The sequence below is a fragment of the Pristis pectinata genome, chromosome 4, assembly GCF_009764475.1.
Source record: "Pristis pectinata isolate sPriPec2 chromosome 4, sPriPec2.1.pri, whole genome shotgun sequence".
In the NCBI taxonomy this organism is placed as follows: domain Eukaryota; kingdom Metazoa; phylum Chordata; class Chondrichthyes; order Rhinopristiformes; family Pristidae; genus Pristis; species Pristis pectinata.
Genome location: NC_067408.1, coordinates 88,820,729 through 88,847,684, shown reverse-complemented (window position 1 = coordinate 88,847,684; position 26,956 = coordinate 88,820,729). Strand labels below are relative to the sequence as shown.

General features: G+C 37.8%; 1 protein-coding gene across 1 annotated transcript in view; it reads right to left on the bottom strand.

The window, feature by feature from the left end:
• Positions 1-26,956, bottom strand: part of kdm6a (lysine (K)-specific demethylase 6A) — a 167,135-nt gene that overhangs the window by 82,813 nt on the left and 57,366 nt on the right. The window contains 2 exon segments of the mRNA XM_052013319.1: positions 1,239-1,293; positions 19,699-19,819. Coding sequence (XP_051869279.1) covers positions 1,239-1,293; positions 19,699-19,819 — 176 coding nt within the window.

Sequence of the window (26,956 nt, the reverse complement as noted above, 5' to 3'; positions counted from 1 at the left end):
TTCCTGGTGTTTATACAGTAATACTAGGATGAATTATTTGTTACTATTTACCCCATCTAACATAGCCTTAGACATGATGGCCTGACAATCAAGTTGAGAAGCAGCATACACTGCAATGAACTGCTTTAAAATAGATTTTTCTTATTGAGAAACAGTATAAAATTGCCACCATTAGCTAATAAAACAGAAATGAAGCATGGACCACATTCTTAGCCCAGGTCGTTCTAAATCTGTACATTCATTGCCTGGTAAAACAAAGAATATTTTAGTTTGCCATCATCTTTGATAAGGCAAATGCAGAATTGGGGGATGCTCATTGCCTCACCTTGTTTTCATTTTGTCCTCACATTATTTTATCTGGCAAATCTTTCTTGTGAAAGTTGTAAATAAAGATCAAGAAAAAAGCCTTGTTGAATACTGAACTGGAGTGCTGCATCTAATTCTTGTTTTCCATAAGTCAAAGTGGCTGCCAAGAAGCTTTACCAGAATGTTTCCAGGGATAAGGAATTTCAACTACCTGGTAAGACTAGTGAAGCTAGACCTGTTTTGCTTGGAACAAAGAAGGTTGAGAAGAAATTTGACAGAAGTGTACAAGATTAGGTTCAGATCTGGTAAATACAGGGAATAAAACAATACAATGGAATTAATAAATCATGCAGCGTCTTTTGAGAGAGAAACAGAGTAAACATTTCAGGTTATTGATGACCTTCCAGCAGAAGTAGGAAAAGTTTGAAATCAAACATGCCTCAAGTTGCAGTCAGGGGGGAGCAGTAAAATGAATAAAGGGTCATCTGTGATACAGAGCGGGCTAATGTAAAGGGAATGAATTGAGGGCTGTCACTTCTATCAGAAAATTGTTCAAGGGCCAGGGCTACAGGGGTCATGATCCACAAGGGGATGGAATCAATCATGCCATTCAAAATTGAATTGGATAGGGGTTTGAGGGGAAACAATTAGTAGGTCTACATGAAAGAATTAGAAAATGGAACTGGTGGGATAGCTTAACAAAGAGCTGGTACAGACCCACTGGGCCAAATGGCCTCCTCCTTTGCTGTAACAATTTTATGATATTAACATATACTATTAAACATGTTAAGGAAGAAACCTGAATATTGAATCCAAAATGATATTTACAAAAATCTTATTTGAATGTCATATGAAAACATGCAATTAATTATACATTCCAAATGCAACATAAAATATTTTTCTAAGGAATTTAACATTAAAAAATTACTTACTTTCTGCTTTGGACAGAGTGCAAGGGTTGGAATCAATCAATGCCAACTGAAAATGCTGCCAAAGAAAAGAAACAATATCAATTTAATACTACCACAAACACTTAAACACGTTAATTAAACAAGGAGGAAAAAAAGACATCCAAGATAAAATGTGAAGTTCTATCTTGTTCACAACTGGCGGGAATAAAAAGCACTGTACAACTATAAGTGCATCTTTTAATAATAATATTTAAAATGTTTCACAAGGAGTACAACTTGAAGGTATTCCATGAAATGTTTTAAAATTATACTTCATAGTTTGCACACTTTTAACAATTTCTAGCAAAATACCAAGAAAGTATACTGGAAACATCCCAAATGAATTTGCTCTACTTAACTTAGATAAGACAACCTATGCAAATGCTTTACAAATTTTTTAAAAATCCAGGAAACAAAACAGTCTCACACAAAAATGCTTTGAACACCGATTAAAATTCCAGAATAAAAAAAACATACATATACTTAGGCAACAGTTAATTTCATTCAAATTGGTATTCTCAAAAGCCTTCATTTGCTCTTAATTTGCTATGACTGTAGTCTTGGTTTTATTACAGCCTGTTTCAAGCTTTATTTAAATATACCTCATGAGCTGCTTTCATCGGTAGATGACTTGGATTCAGTTAATTTGGTTTTGATCACCACTTATGTTAAGCACTTGCTTTAACCTTCTACTGTTTTATTTTTCTGGCAACTTTCTTTCAAAAGATACAAATAAACCCAGTGATGAACAGACAAAGCAAGTAGCTATTTGTCAAAACCAGTGCTGACAGGAAGTATTGAAACAGGGCTTAAAGCATTTCCTAAAAAGCAAAAAAAAGCTTCTACGAAGGATCACCAAATACTGATTAGCAGAGCAATCATATCTGGCCAATTTCTTATCCCTCCAACTGAAGCATTACTATTGTTATCTTGTAATGCACCCTTAGTTCCACATAAACAGCACATTTACAAAGTAAAAATGTGCAAGCTCCCTTTAAATAAAAAGACTGCTTGGTAATCTACGGGCACTATTTAAACCAAGAATTGGCAAAGTCTCACATTTACTTGAGGAAGAACTATTTCAGTTGGTCGATGCACTGAAGTTACAAGCTTGGTGTAGTCAGACACTGAGAAAATGGAGTTTGTATCTATAAAGCTGAACTTTAAAATCAATGTAGCATATCCATTTTTAAAAGTAAGAACACCATAGCACCCGTAGCTCAAAGTTCATCTAATTTATAATCTATGGTGAACAACTGCTGATCCAATTTTTAAAGATTACCACTAAACATGAAAGAGTTCAATAAACTTTGAAAAATAATTTGCTTCATTACTTCTTAATGTATTAAATTTTACTTTATGGGAAGGCATGGACAGATGAATATTATTGAACACTTTCTCCTGTGACAGTAATGGAAAAACTTGAAAGATGAAAAACGTTAAACAATTACCTTTTAGCAGTATATAGCACATAGCAGTCTCAAATTAGTGCCATCAGGATGGTACGGAAACATTAAACTAGTAATTTTCTTAACATTTGAGAATAAGCTGCAAATAGGACAGTAAGCATATTCCTGAGTATCTAGAAACCTATTCATCTCTCTTTTGAAAGAGCACAACTGAGCCTCCACAGCCTGCCAGGATAGAGAATTCTAAAGGTTCACCAGCCCCAAGTGAAGAAATTTCTCATCTCAGTTCTAAACAGTCTAATCCTTATTCTTAAACAGTAACCCTAGCCCTTGGCTCCTCTATCAGAAGAAACATGCTCCATGCATCTAGTTTGTCAAGCCCTTGAAGAATTTTTTTTTGAATTGTCAACAAGATCTTCTCCTAATAGTCCTGGTCTACTCAACCTTTCCTTATATGGCAAAAGCATCATCCCTGGAACAAGATAAGCGAACCTTCCCAACAGTCGGTCTATGGTAAATAGATCTTTTCTATAGATAATTCTGCAGGTGTCATCTTAAGCCCTACACAACTACAGTAAGACTTACTCCTGTATCCAAATCTCCTCATAACACACCATTTGTTCTCCTAATTATTTGCTACACCTGCATGTTAGCCTTCAGTGACATATACAAGTATTCCTAGGTCCTTTTAAACATCAGAACACCAATATCTCACCATTTGAGAAATGCTCTTTTCTTTACATTTTTGCCTCACTGTCATGTTCTCATGTAATAACTCAGCTTGTTCATATCCCCTTGAAGCCTCTTCGCATTCTCCTCCATACTCACAAATTTGGGAAATATGACATTTAGTCCCTTCATCCAAATTGTTGATACATATTGTGAACAGCTAACTCCCAAGCATGACCCCTGCGACAGACACGAATTAAAGCCTGCCTGTCCATTTCCTCCTATTCTTTGCTTTGTATTCGATAACCAATTCTCTATCCAGGACAGCATGTTACCCCCTCCCCACCAATTCTACATGCTTTAACCTTGTTGACCAACATTCTGAAAGAAATTTAATCAAAAGCCTTCCAAAAATCAAATTACACTGACTCCCCCTCATTTATTCCAGTAGTTTAATCAAACATGATTTTCCTTTCATAAATCCATGTTGAGCCTGCTCAATCCTATTACTCTTTTCAACGTGTTCTGTTATTACATCTTTCATTATAGATTACAGCATTTTCCCTATCACTGACATTTGCCTAACAAGTTAGCAATTCTGTCCCTCCTTTCTTAAATAGTGGGGTTACATTTGCTACCCTCCAACCCACAGGAATGATTACAGCATCAACAGAATTTTGGATGATGCTAATTGGAGGATCCACTTCCTCTGTAGCCATCTCTTTCAATATTTTGAGATGCTTATCATCAGGTCCTTGGGACTTAACAGCTTTCAAATTCACCAGCTTCTCTAGTATACTTTCTGACCAATCCTTTAATTCCTTATTCTGCTTGACCCTTGATTCGCTAGTATATCGATCAGGTTTTGTGCATCTTCTTCTGCGAAGAAAGATCCAAAGTAATTGTTTAATTTTACCATTTCCCATTATAAGTCATCCTTTCCCTTTCTTTTAGGAGCCCACATTTATCTTGCTAATTGTACCTTATCATGTGCATAAAAGCTCTTACAATCTGTTTATACATTTTTCGTCAGTCTACTCTATCCTGCCTGTTTATCAAGTCCTTGATACTCATTTGCTGAGTTCTAAACTGCTCCCAGTCCTCATGCCGACTGCTACTTCTGGCAACATTACAAGTCTCTTCGTTCAATTTAATATTACCTCTAATTTCTCATCAGTCACCAATGAATCACTCATCCTTCTAAGTTTTTGAACCTTAAAAGGAAGATATTTCTTTTGCAAATTATACATTATTTCTTTAAATTCTAACTATTGAAAGATATGATGATACTCAGCCAATGTCCTCTCAATCAAGCGCATCCAGCTCTTCTTGTACCTTCCTTTGTTGGAATTTAAGAGACAAATTTTACATTGAATTACTTTACTTTCAAACACAAAGTAAAATTCTATCACATGATGATCACTCTTCCCCAAAAGCCACTTCACAAGAAAAATAATCAATCAACCCTTTCTCAATACATAAAATGAAATCCAAAACAGCCATTTCCTCCATCAGCTCTTCAACATCCAGGCACAAGACAACCTGAAAATTATATCAAACCAATGTATCCCATGTGTTTTGACTGTTTGATTCCCTTTATAAAAGGCTACGCAGTTGTTAATGCCCAAGTGGCAAACTTCAAAAAGCCAATCTATGGTTTGTCTAATTAAATATGTCTATTACCATGGAAGCCTTTGTGACAGGTGTTTACTGGAACCTTCCCCAGAGAATTACTTAGCACACAAACATGAGCAAAGAGGAAAAAAAAGTACTGAAGGTGATCCCAATCAGCAAATAAGCAAGCATTCAATTTGTAAAACCTCAATTTTTACTGGATTGTACTAACCACGATAATTTATTTTGCATCGCCTGAAGAATGGTTCCATATATCAACCAGCCACTACTTGTATACTAGTAGTGGAAATCTGGCATCCTATGTGTGCATGCTGTGTTTCACGTCTAAGATATCGTCAGATAAGAGAGTTTCATCACCTAATAAGCTAAATTATGCCGCCTGATAAACATATGCCATGATCTCAAGCTTCAAGGATCTGTACAGCCCATTCCTATTTCTATTAGCTTAGGCAATGATGATCAGCAAACTATGTAATTACATGCCACATGACAGATGTGATAATTGGAGGGTTGTGGGGGGCATTGAATCAAACCCAAAGCTAATGTTCATTTCCACACATGCACTTGAAAAGGGGGCAATTTAGTCTCAAATCAGCACAAATCAGTTCCAAATTTCCTCCTCCTCTGCAAGCACCAAACTCAGCGCTCAACTATTCCTCAGCTAGAATTAGAACCGTGGGAAATAATATTACTATATAAACTACGATATGCAAAGTTCAGAAAAAAAATTACTGCTTAAATATCTTTATCTATACTTTAGGATTGTTGCTGCTTGTTATGTACATTACAACAATCTGGATGTGATTGTAGGAATAAATAGCAAATTGGCAGATAACATGAAGGTTATGGATTGGCAGGAGGCTACAGATTGAAAGTGATCATTTGGTAAGATGGGCAGAGAAATGGTAAATGAAATTTGATCCTGAAAATATATATTTTGGGAGGATTAGTAAGGCTAAGGTATACAAAATGAATTTTAGGACACTAGTACCTCAGAAGTACTGAAGATAGAGGACCTCAATGTATAGATCCAAGGATCCCCAAAGTTGCAGCACAGGTAGATAAGGTAGTTAAGGAGGGATATGGGATACTTGAGAAATAATTTTTTCACCTATAGGGCAGTTGAAACCTGGAATTCAGTGTCTGAAGTGATGGTGGAGGCAGATAGTTTCACAAGTGCTGGGAAATGGGATTAGTATCGATAGACTGAACAGTGGGCCGAAGGGCTCGTTTCCATGCTGTACGATTCAATGACTCTCACACTGAAATAAGACAGCACTTTGAGCAACAAAATACAAAATCAGTTTAACGTGGTCTGATTTTTTTTTCTGATAGAACAGAATATTTCCCCAATTTACCATTAATAAAGTCACAAGGAATGTAATGGCAATCCATCAGTGCAGAAAAAAGATCTGGCATGAATTTGCTTTGTCATATTTCAAGTATCCTTCTTGTAAGGTCTTATGTAAATATATGCATGCCACAATTCTCATATGTCCCATTTCTTTCCCATAAGACATAGGAGCAGAATTTGGCCATTCAGCCCATCGAGTCCGTTCTACCATTCAATCATGGCTGATTTATTTTTCCCTCTCAACCCCATTCTGCCTTCTCCCAGTAACCTTTAACACCCTTACCAATCAACAACTTATCAACCTCCACTTTAAACATACCCAATGACTTGGCCTCCACAGCCATCTGTGGCAATGTATTCCACAGATCCACCAAAAGAAATTCCTCCTCATCTCCGTTCTAAAACGATGTCCTTTTATTCTGAGGCTGTGCGCACTGGTCCTAGACTCTCCCACTACTGGAAACATGCTCTCCACGTCCACTCAATCCAGGCCTTTCAATATTCAGTAGTTTTCAATGAGATCCCCCCCTCATCCTTCTAAACTCCAGTGAGTACAGGCCCAGAGCCATCAAACGCTCCTCATACGTTAGCCCTTTCATCCCCAGGATTCTTGTAAACCTCCCCTGGACCCTCTCCAATACCAGCTTATCTTTCCTTAGATATGGGGCCCAAAACTGGTCACAATACTCCAAATGTGGTCTGACCAACACCTCATAAAGGCGATGGTTGATGCAGATATTTTAATTCTAATTCAGTTTGAACTGTAATTGCTTTATGTATGTTTCTTAAAGGCAAAAACATTGCTCAAGATATTGATTTCATCCACCATTTTACTCCTAGTTTGAAAGAGAGGCTTGAAGAATTTGAAGGAATATTTTTAATTATATTCATCAACAACAAGCAAACTGTTCTTTTCCACTTTATATACAGTTGTTGATATTTTTAACTTAATGGCCTCAGCCTATTTCATAAACCTGGTACTATTTTTTGGCATATTTAATACTTTGTCAGCTGAACCAAGGTGCCACAACCTGACAACAACACCTGATAAATGCAAATATGTTTCTGCTCTAATGAAAAGCCATGTCTCTCAATGAGAGTTTTTTTGAATTTGAACTTCTCCAAATATTTTAAAATCAAGTCAAGTTTCATATTTCCTACAATAACATATCAGTCAGAAACACAATCAACTAGGGAGAGAAATATTTAAAGAAATACTTCTGAAAATTCATGTACCAAATTTCCTTTACTTGTTAATTCCAGAAAGAAATTCACTATTTTTTTCTGCCATGTTATCCAACTGAAGGACATTGCACATAAAGACTTTCAATTTGATTGAACCCATCGCTTAAGAAATCAAGAGATAGGGTGATGACAGACATTTTTAATCATTTCAAATTTAATTACTAATTTCACAACTGGACATCCCTTAAAAAGAAATTGCACGTCTTTTCTCTAAAAGCAGAATCCGACTTGAAGTGCAAATGGAGTTAATGCTGTATTAGCTGTGTTATGCTGTTTTCTTCATTATATGCAAGAATCAAGTTTTAAAAAAAAGTATAAAAATATATTAATATGCTCCTCTGCCTTCATATTCCCCTTTCCCAAAGGTGAAAGTGGTATTAGAGCACAAGGAACAGCTAACTCAATAATAATCCCATGGCTTGCTTGCAATAATCAGTTGCATGGCAACACTTATTACCCAATGAAATAATTATATGTAGCTTTTGTTTACAACAGCCTTAAACAAAGTTCTTCACTTGATTTCCAAATCATTCTGAAATACCAATGAAAATCAGCCTTTTCTTTTTTTTTAAAAAAGTTACATATTTTATTTTTAAAACTACAACTCCTCTTGTTAGTCACTGTACAAGAAAAAGTCTTTCTTTCAGCATTTCTGCATTAACAAATGAATTCCACATATTCACCAGCAGAACGTTTTTAGAATGTAGACATCAATCAACAGGGAATGCAGAAGGGTAGCACCATGCCGACCTAAACTGACAAGTAGACAATCCATCTTTAATATAATTTTTTTAATACTTATTTATTAGTCATATGTACATAGAAACACAGTGAGATACGTTTTTTTTGCATTAACAACCAACACAGTCTGAGAATGTGCTGGGGTCAGCCTACAAATGTCACCATGCTTCCAGCACCAACATAGCACGAACATAACTCCTAACCTGTACGGCATTTGGAATGTGGGAGGAAACTGGAGCACTCAGAGGAAACCCATGCAATCACAGGGAGAATGTACAAACTCTTTACAGAGAGGGGCAGAATTGAATCCGAGTCGCTGGCGCTGTAAAAGCGTTACACTAGCCACTACACTACCATCAGCTTCCTCACAAGATTCCCAATCACACCTCCAACTTTCAGCCAATTTGATTCACTCAATCCACCTCAAGGCAAGCTATTCCAGTACCAGTTTCAACCCAGCATTTATCTGAGGCAGTGAAAAATTGCCCAGATATGTCACGTTCATAAAAAAAGCAGGACAAATCCAATCTGGCTAATTATTGCCCAGTTTGGTTTTCACCATAACAGTTCGGGTCCAGACATCTTCACAGCCTTGGTCTAAATCTGAATCAAAGAACTGAACTCCAGAGACGAAGTGCAAGTGAAAGTCCATGACATGAAGCCAGCATTTGACCAATTGTTCTATCAAGGAATTCTGGTAAAATTCGTCATCAGGCATAAAGGGGAGAAAACATTCCAATGGCTGGAATGACCTCACCCTTAAAAAGCTGGCATGGTTGTTGAAAGTCAATCATCATAGCCACAGGACTGTGTCCTTTGCATAACCATCTTCATCAATGGCATTCCTACTAACACAAGGTCAAGAGTGGGAATGTTTATTGATTACTGCACAATGTCCAAGTCCAATAAGAATTCCTCAGCAAATAAAGCAGTTTATACATGTATAAACAAGATAACATTCTAGCGTGGGCTAAGAAATGCCAAGTAATATTTACATCATATATCAGTGTGAACTAAAAATCATCTCCAACAGAGTCCAACCACTTCCTCTTGATATTTAATGTCATTGTCATCACCCGTATCTTTCATCAACTGCATTTGGAGGGGGTAGAGTGGGAGGGTTGCAAATGAACAAAATTCAACTGGACCAGCCACAAATATTAGTGACCAGTGGTGTTCTGCAGGTATCAGTTCTGGGACCCCTGCTTTTTGTGATTTATAAAAAATTACTTGGATGAGGATGTGGAAAAGTGGGTTTGTAAGTTTGCTGATGATACAAAAGTTGGTGGTGTAGTGGATAGTGTAGAAGGTTGTTGTAGATTACAGCAGTATATTGATAGAATGCAGACCCGGGCTAAGAAGTGGTAGATGGAGTTCAACACAGTTAAATGTGAAGTGATACACTTTGGGAGATCGAATTTGAAGGCAGAATACAAGGTTAATGCCAGGACTCTTAGCAGTGTGGAGGAACAGAGGGATCTTGGGGTCCACGTCCATAGATCCCTCAAGGTTGCCGTGCAGGTCGATAGGGTTGTTAAGAAGGCGCATGGAGTGTTGGCCTTCATTAGTCAGGGTAGAGTTCAAGAGCCACGAGGTGATGTTGCAGCTCTATAGAACTCTGGTTAGACCACACTTGGAGTATTGTGTTGAGTTCTGGTTGCCTCATTATAGGAAGGATGTGGAAGTTTTGGAGACGGTGCAGAGGAGATTTACCAGGATGTTGCCTGGATTGGAGACCATGTCTTATGAGGACAGGTTGAGTGAGCTAGGGCTTTTCTCTTTGGAGAGGAGGAGGATGAGAGGTGACAATGATAGAGGTGTACAAGATGATACGAGGCAGAGATCGAGTGGACAGTCAGAGACTTTTTCCCAGAGCAACAATGGCTAACATGAGGGGACGTAATTTTAAGGTGATTGGTGGGTGTCAGGGGTAAGTTTTTTTTGACAGAGAGTGGTGGGTGCGTGGAATGCACTGCCTGCAGAGGTTGTGAGGGCAGATACATTAGGGACATTTAAGAGACTCTTAGATAGGCACATGAATGATAGAGGGGGACGATGTGGGAGGGAAGGGTTAGATAGATCTTAGAGCAGGATAAAATGTCGGCACAACATTGTGGGCCGAAGGGTTTGTACTGTGCTGTATTGTTCTATGTTCTACAAGAGCAGATCAGAGGCAGGGTATCCTCTACCGACTTACTCCCCTCCTAACAACCCACAACCTTCCCGAAAGTCAGGAGCATTGTGGAAAAGCAGAAAAGCCTCCAATTGCCCAGATGATTACAGTTCCAATATTATCCAGGACAAAGCACCCTGATAGATTGATGCCTAATTCACCATCAGCACACTGTGGCTACAATATTTATGACTATAAGTTGTACTGCAGGTATTCACCATATTACTCCCAACACTACCTCCCAAACCATCCATCTCTGATCCTGAGGAGGACAAAGGCAGGTGAGTATGAACACCACCATTTGCACATAATCCTGACTTGGAAATATACTACCAGTTAATCATTGATGCTGGGTTTAAATCCTAGAACTTCCTATCAAACAGTATAGTGGGATTACCTCCACCAGAAAGATGACAACAGTTCAAGGTGATACTTCCATCTGTTCAAGGTCAATTATAATGGGAACGCACATAAATGAATAAATTAAAATAATGCTCAGTGAAAATCCTCGTCTAATCAAAACACTGAACCAACTAACTGGCAGGATTTTTTTCTTTTGCACAATTGCAAAGCAGTATCAGAAAAAAACAATAATTAAGTTCTCATTGAGGAAGGCAACAGGGAGTGGGGGAATGTACAACTGACATTTAGCTGAGGAGTTCATATAGGAAGTAATTGTCAAACAGCAGAAAAATACTGCCAAACTGTAACTCAGTTCAGTGCTTAAGATGCCTACTGAGAGAGAGGGTCAACTGGGAAAGTGAGAGTAACCTGAAAATCGGACAGGAAGAATTTTTAAAAAGGAAGAAGGGGCAGAATGAGTGAGAGCTGGTTGTAACACATCCTTCTCAAATGGGCTGGGAGAAGCACTTGTAAGTAACTCAAACTACAGATTAGGCAGTTTTTCTTTTAGATTTTGTGCCATTGATAAGTATCCTGTAAAAAAAAATGAATTGAAACTAGCCTAACCTCTTGATATCAACCGAGAACAATTTCCTTTCCATCTCCAAAACAGAAATAAGAATGTCATTCCATTCTATTCTATCCATCATCTGAGAAGGAACAGCAACTTTCGAAGCCAACAGAAGTGCAGAATTAGAGGAAAAGAGAAGAAAATGGAAAGGGAGGCAGCAATAACCAAAGCCCAATCTGCCATCTGGAACTACCTGTCCTGAATGCAGAAGAACTTTCAGAGCCAAGATTGGACTCATAAGCCACTTGAGAGCCCATAAATAGATCAACGTAACAAAGACCATCATCCTTGACCTCAAGGGATAGCCATGATGATGACCCATCTCACAATGGGTGCTTTTCTTTTACTGAGGGTGATATACAAAAATTTGAACTCATGCCAAAATCTACACACATGCTAATGCACTTCCTCCAAGGTGCACCAGAGCAGCTTATGAATAAACATTCATTGTGGAAAAATTGCTTGACCTCCATTCATCACTTTCTCTTCAGTGATGCCAAAGGGGCAGGAATTTTTTTCTTGCATTTAGGTGAGAGGAGATTACAAAGTGTGACCCAATCTCACCATAATTCAAGCAAAATTAAATTTGAAATGGACTGAAATTTTTTGCCACAAATTATCAAAAATGTTCTCTGATATTTCTAGTAATCACATACAGCAAAAATCTGTATGTTCTCTGCTACCTCATGATTTTCCCCAGGTAATGCAGTTAAGTTGTTAGGTTAACTTTTAGGTGACAGTAAGTTACCCACCGTGTTGGTGGTGGATGAATTGGAGGTGCTAATGGGGTACGTGAGAGAGAATAAATATAGGGAGATAAGTGGATTATTCCGATTGTTCTAAGAGCTGCCACAGATTCAATGGGTCATATGGCCTCTTTCTATAGCTTAAGAAAATATGAGAATAATTATGGAAACACCTAGAACAATGCTTTTAGAGTTCCCCCCCCCCCCCCAAATGAGAGCCAAGGGTTCAGAAGGGCAGTATTAAATAAACCAGACTGGTTAAAGAAAATGCAGGGGTACCAAGATTTGCTTTCGAAATAAATTGTACATCACAACAGAATTTTTACTTTTGGTCTATTGCTGATGGATCATTTTCTGGGTTAAAAAAGCTTGAGCAGGGTAAAGAGGTGTGGCTTGTAAACAAAAGTTATTGAACAAACGTAACTAATGAAATTTACTGATTTTTTTTAAACGACCTTTCATAAAGATCTACAAAAACATTATGAATATAAATTAGAAAATGATCTTGTACAAATTAAAAGTAGATTATTTAAATACAACTGTTCAAAACATGCAATTATATCCCAGGGCGAACTAGCACAAGGTATCACAAAGAACTTTAGGGAGTTGCAAATTACCAGATCAACAATTCACTTATCCACCTAAACAGGCAACTCTTTTCATAGGATGGAAACCATTTGCTATATTTCTCGAAAGGCAGACATTACATAGAAAAAAGGAATGTTCAACCATTTAGCATAGCCAAAAGAGTTGCAAGTTTTCTTTAAAACTTAACTCTAGTATGAAACTGTTGAATGCAGCTTAATTGTTGCAACTATCTCTTAGAAAATGTACTTGAAACCATTTTCCGTTAACATTTTGCCATGTGAGCAAACTGCAGAGCAAATACAATCCTAGTTACATCTTTTACAACCATACTTAGAAACCTCATCTTCAGAATCTGCAAATTCTACCTAGAAAACAAGGTATTTCTCTGGAACTAAATACTAGAGAAAAATGCATAAACAGATCACTGAAATGTTATTATACTTACTAATATACCATATTTCCACAGAACCAAATCTACATATTAAATGAGAAAAATATTTTCTGCATATAACTTTACCACACAGTTATATCAGGTTTGACACTTCAAACTCCAATGGAGCTGTTTAACAAGTAAAAGAACGCAAATAAAAGTCAAGATGCAAACATATGCTTTATTCAAACTTACCCCAGGGTAGGATGAGGAAGCTGAATATAACACAAGAGAAAGCTATTTCAGCATATTTATTGTTAGAGTGATATTCCTTTTCTGTTGTAGATTGCTCTTTGTTCAAATAACTAGGACTCTGAAAGCTATTCGTTAATCACACCACTGGAAGCCAGCCAAGTTCTCTTTAGTAGGTTCGTTAGTGGGAGGACGACGTGCAGCACGTGCAGCAGAATCATCTCATTAAGCTCTCCTGTTTCCTCAGAAATCAAGATTCGTTTGTCTTGCAAGGAACAGGTTGAGGTCATACAGCCATATGAGCAATAGAAAATGCAAAAGATTCCCCAGCATTGAGGCAAAGCCATTTACAAAGCAGCATTTTTCATTCAATGCCTGCAGTCAAACTACAGTACAGTTTATCCACAATGGATTTAGCAAAAAAAAATCACAGCCCCCAAAAAATAGTTCAGTTATTCCCTTTCCCTATTCACTTGCAATATACCAAGAGAACAGTTTGGAAGAAAGTGAAGTTCACTGAAAATTCCAACACCATATTTCAAAACTGGTTAGTTTTTATGTTCTCTATCTTGAGCACTATGCTGTCCCATTTTTGTATGATTTTGTTGTTTACAATATCACTGCTTGTCAGATTGAGAATTACTACTGAGTGCCAAATGCAGGAATTACTTGCTTTTTCTTTATATTTTAAGTTTTTATATCTTTTATGTGAGAAAGAATGCATTTTATAAAAAATGTTGTGAAAGCCATTGGAAATAATATACAAGATAATAAGAAAGAAGGAAGACAAAGTCTCATGGCAGCACAACTACACAGCAAGAAGGTCCTGCTTGTTGATTCAATGGAGGATTAAGTACCTTCTTGTCTACAGAATGTGATTTGCAATTTCTCCAAAATTTGGATCTTAATTTTCAAGGTCTATTAACAGGAATTAATATTTTGTAAATAAACAAAGTCAAAATTATTCAAAAATATGAAAGAAAGGGTAGGAAGGAGGCAAGGAGTGGTGCAGATGTGACCTATTAGTAAAACTTTAGTTTGAATACTTAAAGCACAGGTTTTTAAACATCATTACTGCCTAAATATCTGATCTGACAAAAAGCATCACACCATATTCCCAACAACTAAAAAGTTACTCAAACTATTAAAGATATTTACATCATAAACTTTCATTCTGATGTGTTTGTGATGGAATAGCTATTCAACACATTATCTTTTCGAAGATGTAATACAATTCTGGGCACCCATTATGATTGAAGAAATAAATCAAAGAATTTTATATGTTCCAATGAAATCAGGAAAATGACTGCATTCTATCCCAGTCAAAATACAGTTAGGATGCATTTTGTCTCCATTTTTCTTGCTACCTGATCATTTAGGGTGACTAGGGTAAAAGTATCTGAATTAGCACATGAAGAGCCATAACCTGCAGGTTTGTGGACAAAGAGCTGGGAAATGAGATTAACCTGAAGTCTACTTTTGGCTGGTTTGACATGATGGGTCTGATGGCCTTTTACTGTGTTGCCAATGTCCACGATTCAATCATGTCATGAAAATGCGTACAAAGTTTACAGGACAAGAGTGTAATGTAATAGGATGCATCTTTACAGTGGACAGTACGTACAGGAGAACTGGGAAAGCTAAACCTTCTGAAAGTAATAGTTTTGTTTTGTAGAATGCTTATGATAAAAAGAGATTGACTCAGGCACACAACCTCTTCAGGGGCCAGTGAAGACTGAGACAGCCAATTATTTCAAATGTGGGAGCAGACGGATCCAACCTACAGTCTGGTGACACACTCCTGGTTGAATTCAAAAATGCCACCTGCATGCACATGCAAGGCAGGAGCATGGCACCACAAAGAATCTTTATTAAACATTCACTTGGCCACAAATGGAAAAAGACATCCAATTTTGTGCATCATTTGTAAAATGTGGGACCAAGGCTTTTGAACCTACACAGAAGAGATTAACTAAATTGATTCCAGGGAGTAGGGATTTAATTATGTGGATTATCTGGAGAGGCTGGGTTTGTTCTCCTTGGCACAGATCTAGCTGCAAGGGAATCTGATGGAGGTACCTAAAATTATTAAGAGTAGCATGGCAGTGCAGCAGTTAATGCTGCTGCCCCACAGCTTCAGGGTTTAATCCTGACCTTGAATGTTGTCTGTGTAAAGTTTGCACATCCTCTCTCCATGACCACATGGGTTTCCTTCAGATGCTCTGGTTTCTTCCCACACCCTAAAGATGTGCTGCTCAATTAATTGTCTACTGCCGGTTACCTTTTGGTACTGGTTAATGACAAAAGGAATCAAAGGAATGTTGATGGGCATGTGTGAGGGAGAACAAGTTGCAAGAACACAATATAATGAAGAGGAGTGGGATTAATGTGATTACTTTCCTAAAAACCAGTATGCATTCTTTTAAATCAGGACAGAATAGTTTGAGAGAAACTGCTCCAAGTTGCTGAGGATTCGAGAGTTAAGAGGCACAGATTGGTGAATGGCAAAGGACCAAAAGTGACATAAGCAAAAATGTATTTTTATGCAGCAGGTGGTTACATTCTGCTATGCACTGCCAGGGTTGTAGGATGGACAGATTCAACTGTAACATTCAAAAGGGAGTTAGATATGTACGTGGACTCAACTGTCTGAATGGACTCTTCTAGTGTAGCCAGCTGCATTTTTGATAGTACAATAATGCACTTGTTAATGGGAATTAAATAATCCGACAAATCATGCCTAAGGGAGTGAATGGCAAAATCTATCCAAAGGACTGTACTAAGTAATATGAGAAAATAAGACCAGAAGGAAACTCAGCCCCTCAAGACTGCTCTGCCATTCAAACCAATCACGGTTGATCTACCACAGGCTTCAGCCCCTCTTCTGTGCCAGTTCCCCCATAACTCTTAATTCCCTGATCCTCCAAAAAAAGTATTTACTTCCCCTTTAAATACTCCTATGATTCAGCCTCTTCTATCCTCAGGGGTAGAGGATTCCAGAGAATCACCACCCTCCATGGGAAGCAGATTCTACTCACCTCAGTTTTAAATGACTGTCCCTTGATCCTGTAACTGTCCGCTCATTTGATCTTCTCCCACTTGTGGAAAGATCTCAAGATCCTGTTGTGTCCCCTAAGAATCTTGTATGTTTCAATAAGATCACCAAAGTAACTAACTTCTATAGCCACACAAGTGAGTCTTTATTACAGAGCAAACAATTGCCCCCATTGGTTCCATTACTGATCAGTGCAAGGATTCCCCAGTAGAGCCAGGGAATTACAGTTATTAATAATCTCTTTTGCATTTCCATTACACATCCATTCTGGCTCTCTTGCTTTGTTGAAAATTTTCAACGTATCAGGTGACTATTCTTAAAAAGAGACTCAAGCAATTTCCTGACAGCAGATTTTTTGGCAATCTGGTCTATTTCTATATAGCTTCCTTTCTCATCTTTCCTATTTAGCCTCCAGAAACGTGCAATTTTACAATCCAAAGAAATAGTTCCTGAGTTATGAGAAATGTGGAAAAATATGGTTCGGGGTTCTCACCTACTTTCATTAGAACCCTGGGAGGGAAAGCTTCACTTGTTAATGTCATTATTTTCTTCATTACTGTTAATGCACTTGCTTTAAGTTTGGCCTTCATGATGAGCTTTCTTAGGATGTCCAGAATACCATCCTCTCCCCCAACAGTAAAAACTAAAATAATTATTCAAAAAATATTCACCATTTCCTTGCTTTCGTTAATAGTATCACTGTTACCAATTTTCAAGGAGTCCAGGTTGATCTTAGCCATGCTGCCCCTAATATTTGCAAAAAAGTATTAATTCTGATATTCCTCTGTCATCTTTTGTCACTCTTTGTTTCTTACCCAGTCACCAGACAATGCAAATTTTTGTTTTTGATTTTTTTACTTGAAGTTATATACTGTAATTTATCTCTGTACTAAGATGATTTTATTTGGCACAGAGCTCTCGCCCCCTTGGAAAATAATCTTTTTTTATTATTAATCACAATACATTCCTTTTTCACTACCTTCCACTGAGGTTTTTCCTCATATTAACTGCATGAATTTCATGGGGTTCTAATATGAATTTTGAAAACTTATCAAAAACAAACCTGTAAGAGATGGATACAATAACCCTAGTTAAAACTACCATATTCCAATAGGTGAGAATAGACAAAAAAAAACTATCTTTGGATCTGGAACAAAACGCTGTGGTTTTATGATATTTGTGATCTATGATGTTCAGTTCTGTATAACTCAGTAATAATAGTGATCCATGATATTGAGAAGACAGTTCTCCTTGTACTCTACCAGTTTAGGTAGAGTGATAGAATCAAGCGATGATTCCAACACACTCCCAGTCTGAACTTCATAGATTGCAAACTAGTAAGGAGTGGGGTAGAAAATCACTGGTCACAAAGTGCAAAGTCTCTGTTCAACTCGTCAGTGGTGCTGATGTAGCTAGTCCAGCTCGGTTTCTACCTTCAACGACCCATCTCCCCAGTACACTGTATGTGGGGCACTCAATGACTACAAGGTGACTGAGCATCTTCTTGTTCAAGGTGGATATGTGGTGTGAACGTCAACTGACGTGCCAAAATTTGACATTAAATACCAATACTTATACTCAGTGGCAAGCCTTGTGTGCATTGCTCATCATGTTTTCGATGATGTGTCAGCAGAAATTTGAGATGAGGTAATACACAAATATACCACCCAGTTCCAATGGAACTGTTACCCTTCTGACAACAAAACCTAATTATTGTTTAACTCTTACTGCAATAACTCAGTGGGTCAGAGCTTTGCAAATTATTGATCAATTTCAGCTCCAAAAAAATCAGTAACACAGCCTGAGTGCCTTTAAAAATGTTGTTTTGTAACTGTAAAGGGATGTAAAATGTGTTACACAGTCATACCTTTCAATATATTCAAAAATGCACAATTTCAAGCCCCTGAAGTTGCATTTATAATCTATGTGCATTTACAATCTATGCATTCGCTATATATTGTTTCAAAAAGCAATGGTATTGCACTTTTCCCCAATCAGTTTTGTGCCCAAAAAAATACACCAAGTAGTCTTCTAACAATAGCAAAATAAATTCAGCAATAAAACTTGGCTCTTCCTTTTTGAAAATACAGAAGACAAGAGGACCACTGCAGAAATATTAAGAAACTTTCAATAAAGCACACAATTTAGATCAATAACAAGTAATTGCAATTTCTCAATTTCATTTCTGTACAAAAATAGTCATTCATCAGCTTCCTCAGTCTGTAGAACCACAAAAGAATAAATGTTACGCCAACTTCTGTACTTTGTACCCAAGAGTGCAATATTCATGTGTCTCTTTTGATATATGTTCATTTCAACATGTTATTTTGAAAAAAGACACTTCTTTCCTTGCAATGAAATTATCAGAAGTGCCTTCCAAAAAAGTATTCTCTACACAGATACATGCACAACAGGATTCTGATTCAGCACAGGAAAAATAATATTGTTTATGTTTACAGAACAGCTAATAATTTTGGATAAATGCAGGCCAATTTAAGAAATACATAGTACATAAGTGAAAAACTAGTTTCAAAGAATATAACTAGAACAATTTTTAAGAGTCATACAGCACAGAAACAGGCCCTTAGAACACCAAGTCCACACCCACTTGCACTAAACTTTTATTTTCCTCGCATTCTCATCAAATGCCTCCAGTCTCTCCCACTCACCTATACACTGGGAGCAATTTACAGTGGCCAATTAACCTATCAAACCGCATGTCTTTGGGATGTGGGAGTGGGAGGAAACTGAAGGACCCAGAGGAAACCCACACAATCACAAGTAGTGAAGCTGGAGCTGTGAGGTAGCAGCTCTACTTGCTACACCATTTAAAAACTGTGAGATATTTTAAACAGTACCCTTAAATATGAAAGAATGAAAAGCACTGAGATGTACAGTGAAAAGACCACCACCAAAGAAACATGAGGCACAGGGGCTACCCATTTCTGCCTAGGTATAGTGCAAATTCACTACAGAATCTACCCATCATGCAATTGAAGGCCAATGTAATCATGAAGAAACTAAAACCAGCCATCTGACAACATACTTAATAAAAATTACAAACTTTCTCTAGTGATTGATACATGGAGGAACAAAAGTGGTTGTTTCTGCGAAACTGAAGATTTGATACAACAAATTTAACAGATTCCATTCCACAAAAGGACTGCTAAGTTGCTAAAAAAAAATCAAAAATGTGTTAATGTTCTGCAGCTGCATCATTCTCCTAGCCTACCTTAAGACTTGACTCATAGTCCGTATTCACTTTGAACATCAACCCAAGACGCAAGTGAATCTCGTTGGCTCGAGAGAAGCTAGGATCAATATAAAGCACCTCCTGAAATGCTTTAATTGCCCTGAAAATAAAGAGAAAATAAAGTCAGTTTTCTTGCCTATTCAAAGACAACACTTCAGTGTCTTCCATAAGCTGGGTAACACATCAGTATTGGAGACACACACTACAGATGATGGAATCTTGGAGTTTAAAAAAAAACTGCTGGAGAAACTCCACGGGAAAAGCAACATCTACAGAGGGAAGGGAATGGTTGATGTTTCAAGATGAGACCCTCCATCAGAATCAGATTAGCATAGTTTCAAACCTACCAAGAACAGTTAAAAGCTGATGGAAGCATTTATATCCTCCCAAAGTTATAAGAATAAAATCCACGGAAAAACATTTAAATATTGAAAGTAAAACTTGCACTTCTGATGTCACATTTATGAAATTTGAGATGTTATCTAGAAGTGCAGTCGCACCATTAACAGTTAATACATTTTTAAATACACAGCTCCATAGAGTATTTCTAGCACTGTTTTTAATTTCAGATTTCTAGCACTGTGGTTTTTTTGCTTTTTGATAGAGATCTGTCACTTCACCTTTTTCTCAATCCCAGACACAGTGAAATAAAATAATTATATATCATTCACCATGCAACTATATAAAACTCTGGTTAGGCTGCACTTGGAGTATTTTGTGCAATTCTGGTCACTCCATTACAGGAAGGATATAGAGGCTTTGGAAAGGGTTTACCAGGATGCTGCCTAGATTAGAGGGTTCAAGCTATAGGAGAGGTTGCACAAACTTAGGTTGGTTTCTCTGGAACCTCGGAGACCTGACAGAAGTTTATAAGATTATGAGATGCATAGATAGGGTAGACAGTCAGAATCTTTGTCCCAGGGTAGAAATGTCAAGTACTAGAGGACATGCATTTAAGGTGAGAGGTGCGTGGAACGGGCTGCGGGGGGAGTGGTAGACAGAGATACGATAGTGGTGTTTAAGAGGCTGATAGATAGACAGGCACATAAATATGCAGGGAATGGAGGGATATGGATCACGAACAGGCCGAAGAGATTTAGGTTAATTCAGCATTTTAAGTTGGTTGGACAATATGCCCCAAAGAATCCTATCCATCAAACGTCATTAATTAGAAACAATTATTGTGATTATCTGCTATAATTTTTATATCACAGAACAATATTCCTGTGTGCAAATAAGTTATGCATATGAAAGCTCTCAACTTAATTCAGTATGAAGGACTGAATAAGGCTGAAGTGCTCAGTGTTCTAATAAGTTTCACTACTGCAGCAGATAAATCCAGCCTGAGTTTCAGCAGGTTATATCAAAAGATAACTTTCACCTTTGCTACTTATTTGTGAGCAACAATGGCAGGAGTTCTGGAGGCCATGTGCAACTTTAAGCAGGGAAACCCTGAAAGGATTTAATAGCAGGTCCATGCAGCTGCTTAAAACAACCAGCACGTTTGGTATTATTTAATGGAACTTCTGGCATTAGTGCTTGTGACAAATGGTTAAAACCATTTACCTGATATAGCATAGAATATGATTAAAATTTTCCGAGGAGGTAATAAGAATTTTCCAAGAAGGTGCATTGATGAAGGCAGTACGGTCTGCATAGAATTTAATAGGGCCTTTGACAAGGTCCCACATATAATATTGGTACAAAATGTTAGGCAAGGGCAAATTGGATCCAAAATTGGCTTGGCAATATGAAACAGCAGGTGATGTTTTTGTGATTAAAAGCCTGTGGCCTGTAGTGTACCATAGGAATTGGTACTGGGATCCTTGCTGTTTATATTGAAAATCTAGATGTGAACATAGGAGGTGATGTTTGGGGGAATACTAAGAAACTTTTACAGCAGAAGTGTTGAAAATCAGAGGGCACAGATTTAAGCTATGAGATTGAGGTATTCAGCAGAATTTTTTCTTGGTTGGAATCTGGAAAGCACTGCCTGGGCAAGGGGGGGGGGGGGGGGGGGGGTGGTGGGGAGTGGAAGCAGAGACTCGTATTTAAGTAACTGGTTGAGCACTTGAATCATCAAGGGATAGAAGATCACGCACCAAGTGCTAGAAAATGGGCAAGTATAGATGGGTACTTGATGACTGGAATGGACATTGGGTGCCACGAGGCTGTCTTGGTGGTCTATGACTCAAAAAAAATTGTAAATGCACGGGAGGCTGCCAGTTTCATCAGTTCCAAGTAAAGCAATACCCTCAAATCTTTTGAAAGCCCTGTTTATAGGCAATGTTCCGTAACTATTCTTGATGTAAAGGAAGAAGTTGTTTCATAAACTCTTATAATTTTTGCCCAACCTGTGTCGTTCTCCCCCCCCACTGTGAACCATCTGCTAATGACAAGATTTCCTCTATTTAACCTATCTAAACCATTATGACCTTGTGTACCACTACCAAATCTTCTCTCAACCTTCTCTGCACCAATGAGAAGCCAGCTTTTCACATCCAACCCTGTAGGTGAAATTCTTCAATCCTTGAACTCTGATTTTTTGGCTTTCTGATTACAGTAATGCAAAAGAGAAATTTCAGTCAGGGTAGCATGGGTAAAAAGAAAGTGGCGACACAAGCAGATTGGGTGGTAAAGAAGGCATATGGTGTACTTGCATTTATCAGTTGGGCAATTGAGTACAAAAGTTTGAAAGTCATGTTGCAGCTGCATAAAACTTTGGTTAGGCCACATTTAGAAGATAGTGTGTAGTTATGGTCACCACATAACAGGAAGTATGTGGAGGCTAGGGAGTGTGGTAAAGAGGTTTACCAGGATATTTTCTGGAGTATTAGCTATAAGGAGATTTGACAAACTTGGATTGTTTTCCCTGGAGGGTCACAAGCTGGGAAGTGACCTGATGAGAGGCATAGATAGGATGGTTAGTCAGAGTCTTTTTTCCCCAGGGTGGAAATGTCAAATACGAGAGGGTATAGGAATGTTTTATCTCTCTCTCACACACACACACACACACAAACACAGTGGAGGTGCCTGGAATGTGCTTCCAAGAAAGATGGTGAAACAGATATGACAATAACATTTAAGATGCATTGCGACAGCCACATGAATGGGCAGGGGACAGAGCAACATAGGCCACAGGCAGGCAGATGGGATTAGTTTAAATTGGTATCATTGTCAACACATACATCTTGGGGTGAAGGGCCTGTTCCTGCTTGGTTCTATGCTTTATGAAACAATACCTGAAATTGCTTACAGATATCCTACAGAAAGGGGTTCCTGTTTTAAGATCATCAGGGGAGAAGCACAAGGGAAGAAAGACCAGAGAAGCTTTTATCAAAGCCATTGTGACTACCATGCACGATTTTACTTTATAGACAGTGGGACAAAGCAAAACAGTTCAGGTAACAAAACCAATTTCCGGAATGTATCCTCCACAATATTATATTTGAAAATGAACAAGGCACACTAAGTATTTTCTATAATATATTGCGAGGCAAATTGAATGGAAAAGTATGAAGGTTAAGTTCATTTATATAAGGCATTGTTGAGACCACATCCGGACTTCCAGGTACAGAGCTGGCTTCCTTATTTATGGAAAGATGTTAATCATTGGATGCAGTTCAGAGGAAGTTTACTAGACTAATACCTGAAATGGGCATGTTGCCTTGAGGAAATATTTGGCAGACTAATCTTGTACCTGCTGGAGTTTAGAAGAAAGAGAGAGGTCTTGATTGAAACATGCAAACTTTTAAAGGATCTTGACAGGATGGATGTGAAGAGCATGTTGCCTCATGGGAGAATCTAGCACCAATTTCAAAAAAAAAGGATCACCCATTTAAGATAGAAATGGGGTAAATTATTTTTCTCACAGTCACAAGCACAGATATCTGGATATCTCTCCCTTAAAGTGCAGTGGAAACAAAGTTGTTTAATACTTTTAATGCAGAAGCAGACAAAATTTTGATAGGCAAAGGGGTGAAATGTTACAAATCAATGGGCATGCAAATACAATCAGATCAGCCATAATTTTACTGAAAGCCAAAGGTGGCTCAAGGGGCCTTCTTTTAAGTTTTATGTTCATATGTATGATGCTGTGAATATCATGTATAAAGTTATCTCAGTACAAGTGAAATTGATACTTCACATGACACAACCAAAGCCTTAAATTTAGGTATGGCATGTCTTTTAGAGATAGGAAATAAACAGGCCCCAGGAAATTGGGTAAACTTGTTAATAAGTAAATCTATAAATTCTTAGTGCCAAACACTACAGAACACATAACTTCAATAGCAGTTATGTACGGCCACAATGGTCATCAAGCAAGGTAAGAGTATTAAATTAAACGAAAAGGGTATATTGAAATTAAGCAGATTGTTGAGTTATACACATTAAAAAAAATCAAAATAATATATTGCCAATAATGAGTTAACGGAAAAAAGTTGTGTGTTAACCTATGGTATCGTGAGCTAATGGACCTTGGATATTTTCTCAACTTCAAAAGAGGATGGGCTCCAAGCTGAATAGCGTACTCCTGTTTGACTGTCATTTTAATCCTTCAAGTGTCATATCTTGCTCTTAATCAGATGATGAGTTCAATTCCTTTTACTCTTTTTCACTGGCATTATTCCATTCCATATACTACTCTTCCAGGATAAATGATGTAGGATGACACTTTAGTACAAAGAATAAAACATAATACCATTTCTGCACAAAACATTACTTTCAAAAATGCCTTTATTTTTTGCCTTTGAGAGAAAAGCCATAACAGAAAGCATACAAATCAAATTACATATTTTATGTTTGATACAACATTGCTGAGGATACCCTCAATTGTGTGCGTGGCTTTAGAATTTCCAGCTAACCTACATTATTTTTGATGGCCTTACACGTATGATAGTACTTTCACATTAAAATCTTAAGATATAATGGATACACATGTACATACAGTCTGGCCAGTCAGGAATTAGTGCAACTTAGTGACACCATGTGGCAAAAGCATGCATAACGGAAAAATGCAAGTGAATTTCCATGAAGAATAAAACTTTTCCACACTGAAATGAAAGTAATGCTCCTGAATGCAGAATTGTGAATTACATGGTGTATTTAACACCAAATTTCCTCAAAAATTTATTCATTTCTCCTATTTAAAAATTCAAGTTTATTTTTAAAATCACAAGCTGTTTATCACAGTGCCAAAGTGTCCTTGACTGCAATTTATAGTTCTCAAAACACAACTGTCCAGGGTGAACATTCACAAAATGGATATTGACATACAACCTTAATTCTGTGAATCTGCATTAACATTTTAGTAGAACTAAAACACCACCGCAGACAGAAAAATAAAATTCCCAGCCATGGAAGTTAGACTAAAGCAACAAAGCCTTGAAACTTAGCACATCAGCAGGTTAGATATCTTGGCCTTTGATGTAAAGATAAAATTACATAATGTACATTCATTATCAAATAATTATAATGCAAAACAAGGATATACTGAAGGTGATACCTGTAAGCTCAAGGAACAGTTATACGTTTAAGTTAGTATAAACTGCCATTTCACACAAAACTCAACAATTACATGACAAATGCTTGTTCTTAGACTCAGACAAAGGCAAAACAAAGATATTGCTGTTCAAGTAAAGCACAATTTCCGCAAATTCAAACAATGCAGAATTCTGCAACTTTTTTGACAAATACCAAATTCTAAGTTAGTTGTTCTCAATCCTCACAGTCATTTGAATGTCTTTACCGAGTTTTAACTTAATGCATTCAGCGAGCAATTTCAATAGATAGGACAGACAGGGGCAAGACAGGAAGTGAGGAAGGTCTCATTTACTTTAATACAAGAAGCCTGACAGATAAGGCAGCTGATCTCAGGACATGGACTGGTACATGGGACTGGGATATTGTAGCCATAACAGAAACATGGTTGAGAGAGGGGCAGGACTGGCAGCTCAATGTTCCAGGGTACAGATGCAACAGGCATGATAGACGTGGATGTAATAGAGGAGGGTGGTTGCACTTTTCAATAGGGAGAACGTCTCAGCAGTACTTAGGAGAGGATATTCTTGGGGTTTTATCCAGTGAGGCTGAAAATAAGAGGAACTCAGAAATAAGGAGATGATCACTTTGGTGGGATTATATTATAGGCCCCCCAAAAAATCAGCAGGGATTAGAAGAACAAATATGCACGGAGATCGCAAGGGCTGTAACATAAGGTGATTTCAACTTCCATCATGTTGACTGGGACTGCCATAGTGCAAAGGGCTTGGATGGAGGAGAATTTGTTAAATGTGTCCAGGAAAGTTTTCTCAAAGAATATGCAAAGAGGAGGCAACACTGGACCTCCTCTTGGGAAATGAGGCTGGGCAAGTGGCTGAAGTGTCTGTGGGAGAACACTTTGGGACCAGTGACCATAATTCTATTTGTTTTAAAATAGTTCTTGAAAAAAAAAACAGGACTGCCCACAAATTAAAATTCTAAATTTGGACAAGGTACACTTTGAAGCCATTAGAAAGGAACTTATAATGGTTTACTGGGAGAGGCCATTTGCAGGTCAAGGGACATCTGTCAAGAGGGAGGCAGTTGAAAGAAAGATAGGGGGAGTTCAGAGACTGCATATTACTGTTAGAATGAAAGGCAAGGTTGTAAGGATTAGGGGACCCTGGTTGACAAGGGATAGAGACATTGGTCAGGGAAAAAGGAGGCATATGTCAAGCATGGCAGTTGGGAACACACAAATCTGTTAAGAAATATACGAGATGTTGGCGTACACAAGAGGGAAATCAGGAGGGCAAAATAGGGCACGAGATAGAATTCTCCTTTACCTTATCTGCTGAAACTAAGAGATTCTACAAGTATGAGTAAAAGGATAACTCAGGAAAGAACAGGTCCCCTTAAGGATCAATGTGGTCATCTATGTGTGATGGGCAAGATATTAAATGAATATTTCTTGTCTGTATTTACTGTGAAGGTGGTTATGGAAGCTAAAGAATTACGGGAAATGAATAGTGATTACAACAGAGGAGGTGCTGGTGGTCTTAAGGCATATTAAGATGGATAAATTCCCAGGGCTTGATTGTGTATCCTGGGAAATCGTGGAAAGCTAGGGAAGAAATTGCAAGGGCCCTGGCAGAGATATTCACATAATCTTTAGCCATGGGTGAGGTACCAAAAGACTGGAGGATGGCAAATGTGGGCATTTATTTAAGAAGGGCTACAAGGACAAGCCAGGGAA